Source organism: Montipora foliosa, chromosome 12, assembly GCF_036669935.1.
Source record: "Montipora foliosa isolate CH-2021 chromosome 12, ASM3666993v2, whole genome shotgun sequence".
NCBI classification, from domain to species: Eukaryota; Metazoa; Cnidaria; class Anthozoa; order Scleractinia; family Acroporidae; genus Montipora; species Montipora foliosa.
The window spans coordinates 2174405-2181904 of NC_090880.1; the positions used below are offsets into that span (position 1 = coordinate 2174405).

The 7500-nt window shown below is 37.0% G+C and overlaps 1 protein-coding gene across 2 annotated transcripts in view; it reads left to right on the plus strand.

Annotated features, from left to right (window-relative positions):
* Positions 1-7500, plus strand: part of LOC137979214 (ubiquitin carboxyl-terminal hydrolase 34-like) — a 113819-nt gene that overhangs the window by 11362 nt on the left and 94957 nt on the right. For both annotated transcript variants that reach the window (XM_068826418.1, XM_068826417.1), the window contains exons 7-8: positions 1035-1148; positions 5306-5384. In XM_068826418.1, the coding sequence (XP_068682519.1) occupies positions 1035-1148; positions 5306-5384 (193 nt within the window). The remainder of the gene's footprint in view (positions 1-1034; positions 1149-5305; positions 5385-7500) is intronic.

Below are 7500 nucleotides of genomic sequence, written 5' to 3' on the forward strand. Positions count from 1 at the left end.
TTTACCATACAGAACTACTCAAAAGCAAGTTAACACCACACTATGCAAATGTGACCATCCAGATGAAAAGGATGCTTAGACCATTTCTTCCCAGAGACGCGTTTCAAAACAGTGTTTCAAACAAATTTAAACCTGTTTCAAACAGTTTCAAACATGTTTCAAATGTGTTTCAAACAACAGTGTTTCATCGCGTTTCAAAAACAAGTGTCACATTTCATTGCGTTGGAAACAGAAGAATTAACATGTGCATAATTATATTATCAGTCGGTTCTTCTGCATGAATTGCCTTAGCAGTCTTTGTAAGTTTTGTCAAATATGAATGAATTTCACTTTTTTTCGAAACGTTTCTGAAGCTAAAAGAAAATAATTTCAAGATCTTCGAAATGGAAATGAACTAAGGTACGAGTGTCTGTTTCTTCGCTAGGATGTGACTGATAACATAAGAATGATGCCTACTGTAATTGTTATTGGCATATGTCGCATCTCGAGATACTTGGATTTCTGATGGGTGGTGCTTATTAATACAGGGATGTTTGTGCGCACTTCAAAACTATGCGGAGAAATGAGAACTTAGCAAGTGCTCTTGGTATCCAAAAAGAAAATTGGATGTAACCACGCATTTTTCAGAGATACAGTTAACTATGCTTCAATTTGGAAAAGAACGCCATACATTGCTTTGTAATTATCTTTGAAAAATGTGGGTTACCCCCAATTTTCTTTTTGGATTTCCATAACACTTGTTAAGATCTACTTTTTTCACATAAAATTATTCAGTAAACCACGCAAAAATACCTTTGAATTAGTACGCACCGTCCTTAAATGCCATTTGACAAAGTTGGCGAGTTAACCCATTGACCCCTAGGAGTGAGGCTTAACAGGTCTTACTCTGTCAAATGCCAGACCATTAATTTTTACTCATCAACTGGGGGAATCCTTGGGTGCCTGGGAAGTGAGGAGGTTAAAGATGGATTGAAATTTTGCACCACCCATTGTAGAGTAAAGAGACCATGTTTTTGTGTACCTGTTACTTTCAGGTACCTTTGCAAACTAACTGACAAAGACCTGAGGCAGCCTGATGGTCGTCTTATGGTGGATTCTATGTGGAGTGCTGTAAAAGGACCTGTTGAATCTGGACCCATCTGTGATAAGTACGTACATGTACCTTCAATGATGATGTTAACCTTGTCCATGTTGTAGTTACAAAAACTAGTTTGTTTTTTACCTCCTTTTTTTGAGGTTATGATAATGTCTATAAGACAAAGGAAAGTAAAATGTGACCCTATTTGGGAAAAGCAGGCTTAACGAAAATAGCGTTGAAGCGTTTTTTCGTTGTAATGCATTTTCAACGCATTGAAAATGCGTTGAAGAGCATTTCCATTACGTTTTAAAACGTTGGCAATGTTTTTCAACGGAACCGAAATGCATTGCAAATCCATTTCAAAATCATTTCAAAACATTGTCAATGCGTTGTCAAACATTGACAACGCGTTTAATGAAACCGCCACGGGTCGTTTGGAATCATTCATAGCACCGCTGCTATTAGTTACTACGAAATCTTTACAACGAATTGTTATGCAACTCTAGCACGTACGTATCGGTTTGAATTTGAGCAGAAACAACAAATACATGGAGTTTTCCTGTAATTTTGCAGAGAACGCGGCTAAGTGTAAAACTCAACTATCCTATGGCTGCTGTTACTTACCTTTTTGGTTTCAGTTCTTACGGTGTTGAACGAAATTACGGCGGTAAAAAGACTGTTTGATACATGCGTGTGTTTCAAATGACATTCGATTTGAACAATCGATCGAGTCTCAAATTTAACTGAATTCAAATCAACCGTTCCTTTGTGAAAAACTTTAATATTATTTTTGGTGTTATGCTTTATTGTTTATCCTTTTGACAAGAGATATTGTGTACGTGTATACATGTATACATTAACTGTGCAGTGTAGGATTTTTAGAATAGAAATAAAATGGCTCCAATCCTTGTCAAAATTAATACTTTTGCCATCGGCGACTGGTTTGAGAGAGCCTTTAAATTAAATATACATCCCTAAATTGTAGAAGGGCATCGGACGAAACTTGTGTTCCGTACAGTACGTAGGTTATCAACAAAAATGGATGAATACAGGAACCTTGCTAACTCGGGTAAGGACTCACACATGAAACATGTAAAAATCAACGCTGTGGTTGTTCGGATCTGCATGCATGCAGTGTCCTGACATGAGTTAAATTAAAACTTGTTGCCTAACACCATACAAATACATGTAGCTGCAAGTTTAAAGTATCTTATGGGTGCCAAAACCTATAGGCTTGCATGATATTTAACGATGGTTTAATAGCGCTAACCATGCTTCGAGCAACCTGGGCCTGTAGTTTCATGACGATTCCCACAAGTAGAAGTGTGACATTCCACAGGCAAAGATGTGTCGGCAAGTTCTCTTGTTTCCGGAATGAAGGACAGATACTTCATTGCTTTCATCTTACTATAAGCATTTAAGTCCACAGATAATATTTTGGCTTCAAATACCACTGCTCCTTTCCGTTCTGCGAATCTCGTCATACATATGCACAAGATTGCTCGTACCCCCAACATGTTTAACTCCTCTTAATGTTTACCTTACAACGAGTGCCATCTGACTTGGCCCAATGACCAAATTGCTTTGTGTGTTCACTGTAAGTCTTAAAATAAAGAACACTTTATGTGTAACCAATACGAAAAATCGGGCCGATAAATTGATCCTGAGAATTTCAATTGGCAACTGCAACAAAATACCGCAACATCACAAACATGATTTGTATGGCACATGAATTAAACATTAAACAAAGGAATGTCAACGTTGCGCACGAGTGATCACAAATTTTATATTAATAACCATTCCCTTGATTAGCAAGTGAAGGAGTCATCAGAAATACTTAAAATACTAAATAGGAGTGACATTTCCTGAAACGCAATCGTTTGCCAAGAGCGAGGCAAGGCTACGTTGATAAAAAAATATGTTTGTCAAATGCGTGGTGTGCGTGACTTGGGATGATGAGTTAAGAACGATGGAAATTGCTATACCGTCGGTTGCATTTAATCGTGAACAGCTTGATGCATTTCAAAGACTTTTTGAAGCTTACTCTTTATTTTCGAAGCCAATGAAATCGAAAAGTTTACGTAAAATTTATGACAGAAAAAATATTGAACTATTTAGTGGCAAGCTTGGGGGCGAAGCGCCAAACAAATCATGCCAACATTTTCTTTTTCAACGTTTATACTTCTGGTGGGTATATTGGCTGTTGCTTCGGAAAAGTTTTAATGTAAGTTGCGACAAATTGCTCTTTATTAATCAAACAAAATCAAATTCTCTCAGATGCAGAATTTTGATGTTCAACTGAATTTGTTGCTGGTAAATAAACCGCTATTGGTTGTGTTGACAATGTGTTTAGCTTTGTTTTCAACGTTTTGTGCAGAATTTGTATCAAACATTGGAAAAAGTTGCCAACGCGTTGGCAACGCGTTTTTCATCCATTCTTAAACATTTGTTGAACATTGTCAACGTTTTTACAATGGACTGAATAACATTACAAATGTGTTGAGAACCATTATCAATGCATTGTGATGCATTATCAACGCATTTAAAATGCATTGAAAATGCATTACAACGCTATTTTATATGATATTTGTACCACCATTTTTAAAATCTCAGTGAAAAAATGATTCGTCCGTAGAAATAATTACCATGTGTCATGCATAAACATTGCTTCTGTAGAATAGCCAGGAAATTAATGGTTGTAGGGCAGCACATGTTGTATTCAAAATACCGGTAAGTGGCAGGTTATTCAGCAGTTGAGCTTGAAATTCAGAAATATTCATTCCTTTGAATTAGTAAATATGTTAACTTAAATTAATGCTTCAATGACCATAGGATAGTCTTAGGCCGGGATAAGTTCAAGCTAGCCTTCCACGCAGACACTCAGGGATTCATGATGGGTGTCTCGCCCACGAGCGTCTGATGAAACAAGCCACACAGTCCTTTCCCTTTGTTAAGAAACTGTCATCTGGAAATGACATGCTGGTTACTTAGGAAGCAATCAGCGCTGTGTAGATCTCCCCTGGTCGTGTCAATGCATCAACTTCTTCTTTGGATAAAGCATGAAAGGGACAAAGCCTTTGCAAAATATTCCACAGAAGCATTAATTTTGTTTCCTCTGTGGGTTATGCATTTGCATTCTCGCGAGTCAAAATGTGAGTGCTTAGCAAGGGTACTAGTAAAATTGAATGCGCTGTGGAAATATATAAATACGCATACAAATATTAAAGTACTGCGAGTGTAATTGAACTTCACGGAAACCATTACCTTCAAGTGCAATGAACGCAACTAGGACGGTAGCAAAAAGAAAGCTTGAAAAAATACATTACGTTTAAATAAGCTTGTGAACCGATCGTTCGTACTCAGTGTTTCTCCTACAGTGTATTTGAAAAATAAACCAACTGTTAAATCAGTTCAATTGAAAGACTACTAAATCAGTTCAACTGAAAGACTACAATCTAAATCAGTTCAACTGAAAGACTACAATCTTTCACTGGTACAGTAAAGGCCCCATAATGTTTGTTAAAAATGGAGAAATTGATGATCGTCAAAGTCATGGAAAGTAAATCCCAAGGGAGTGACATAAGGAACTTCCTCAGTGTCCTAAGTCTTCCAGCAACTTTATTTAGGGTCTATAAAGTCTTTCAGCAATTATGAGTCGATTATTAACATGTCATTAGAAAGGAGCTGTAGGAGTATAGCAATGGCTACCAAGATTTTTTAATGGTTAACAGGCATCGTTCGTGTTAACAAACAATTGAAAGAGTCCTCTCCTTCAAGATGTTGTGTTAACCACTGTTAACTGTTGAAACTTTGTTGAAACTCGCTGTTAATCATGTAAATAACTAGGAAATCATCAAGAAATCCAGATCAAATGAAAATCATGAATTAGATCAGAAAAATCACAGATTATCAATTTTAAGTAAATTTTTCTTCCTTGTTCGTGACATTTAGGATCATCCTCTCTTTGAGTAAATAAATGATAATTGAGTTATAGAGTGGTGATCCTTTTAATGCGCTATCAAGAGTATTGACTCATAACATGATAAAATTACACCAGTCTTTAACAATGACAACAATATCAAGTTCTCACAAAGACATAATATAATATCATTGCACACACAAGTTGAATCCTCTCTAAAAAGCCAGCTGAGTTGACACAGCAGTTGATACAGTGTGCTGTCAAACACAATAAGACTGTGTAATGCATACCTATTTTTTAACTTTTAGGGATAGCTTGGATCTGGCCTTTAAATACTTCACTTCATCAACCTTAACTGTGCGACTTGCTGGCTTGAGTCAGATTGCTGTGAGTTTAAAATTGAATTCAGTGTTGTTGTTATCATTATTCTTCCTACTGTAGGTTGTTAATTAACCCGTTGACCACTCAAGCTTCTTAGGACACCCCCAGTTGACGTCGACTAAAATCGTTGGGCATTAGACTGAGTAAAAATTAATAATTATGTTAAATCTCACTCCCAGGAGTCATTGGGTTAATATTGCTGAATTTCAGACTTGCAGATTGTCAGGAACAATCCCCATGAATGAATGGTTTCCTGAGATGTATCCAAGCTTTTTCAAATTTGAGAGTCCTCCTGACTTCCTTTTACAAATAAAGTGTGGATCCAGTGAAAAAATTCTGGGGTCCTGGGGCCTGATTCTCAAAAGTTCCGATTGGGAACTTTTCCTGCCTTTTTCGAGTCTCACAATTCCCTATCTTAAGATTGGAGAGATTTTAAGTCAAGAAACTTCACTATCATTTTGCTTTTTGTTGACATGAAAACATGTGAGTTACAGGACTGCACTCACCGGGACGATGGTACTACTTTAATTATGATATGACTCCTGGGTTCAAACCATTTACAAGTGTCGTGCCTTGACAACGATAAACGCACAACAGCAATTTTACAGCTTCAATCTGTGGACAGTGATATTTTTTAAGAGGTTTGCTGATCTTGGTCTCTGAGGACTGATGATGACTAAGAAGAAAAAAAGAATTTTGGAAATCAAGGGGGACTAGTGACAATTAAATTTTGTGGTAGTGACCTTGAAGAAGTCAGTTGACTTTCCTGAAATCAACAAATTAATGCAAATCAAATCAAGAAAAACCTCTCAAACGAACCAACAAGTTAAACTCAAGCCACAATGACATGACGCGAAGTCTGAGAATCAAACCCGGCCCACATTGGTGGGATGCAAGTGCTCTCACCACTGTGCCATTCCTGCACACAGCAGATTGATCAGCCTTCAAACGAGGCTGCTTTTTTGCATAAGTTGTGTTCTGCCAATTGTTGAGAAGCGTGGAGCAGAGACCCAAAGCATGGAGGTCACTCATGGTAGACTTTGACTTGCTTGATAGTCAGTGTGAAAAGAATCTGTTGGGTATATGGTGGAGGGACAAGATCTCTAACAGAGAGATATGAGATATAGTTACCTGCCATCAAAGAGAAGCAACTGTTGTGTTTCAGTTACATATTTTATTTTGTCCCAAATGGTTAAAAGCATAATCAGATATCAGATTCAGATTTCAGATTGTTTTGTGATACAAGTTTACAAGTTAGAGCTGTCAATCAAGCAAAGTTATTATAAATAATTATTATGATATAACTTCGGGAAATGGTTGCCAAAGAAAAACACCTGTTAAAACAGAAGTTAAGTAAGGTTGGATAGGGTGGGCTGGTGCCCGGCTGAAGAAGTAGACGAGTGTTGGATAGTTTTGGGATTATTGTGAGGATATTTTCGTTACTATGTGGGTATCATGCATTCCTGCACATTTTGCTTTTCATTCATTGGTGCCACTGTGCGGTTGCACTCGTGTACTTTGAATTTAAAACTTCCTTTAGTGGCAGTGTTAAGTTGATATTGATACAAAGTGGTTAAGAAAACTGGTTATTGACTGGCCGTCTCCTTTAAATTGTCCATAACAGTGTATGCCCTAACTGCTGATCAGCTACATCATGTCTATTGTTGTTGTACTTAACTGTAAAATCTCAATTGAAACTACTCGCAGCACATCCCTTCCAACATGGAACCACTAGTTTTGTCTCTTAGACTGCAATTAGTATTTTAATTAATAATTAAGGTTATGTAAATTAAAGCAGGATCATATTAATAATTTGTATTTTTGTTTCTGGTTAACATACATGTACATATAGAGCTTAATGGAACCTAAACAGCAAATTCATCAGCTAATATCTAATGTGTTTACATGAAAGATGTTTTGTATTTGCATGATTTTTTTCTGCATCCAGTGTTGGACCCTTTGGCAGATGTTCTGTTCATCTGAGAGAAAAAAAAAATTATTGTTTCCCATGATGTAATGTTGCACCTTGGATACATCTCTGGGTTTTCAAACTTGTCCTCCATTCTTCATTCAACCTGCTCATGCACCTGTAACACAATGCCATGTACAGTAACTGCTCCGG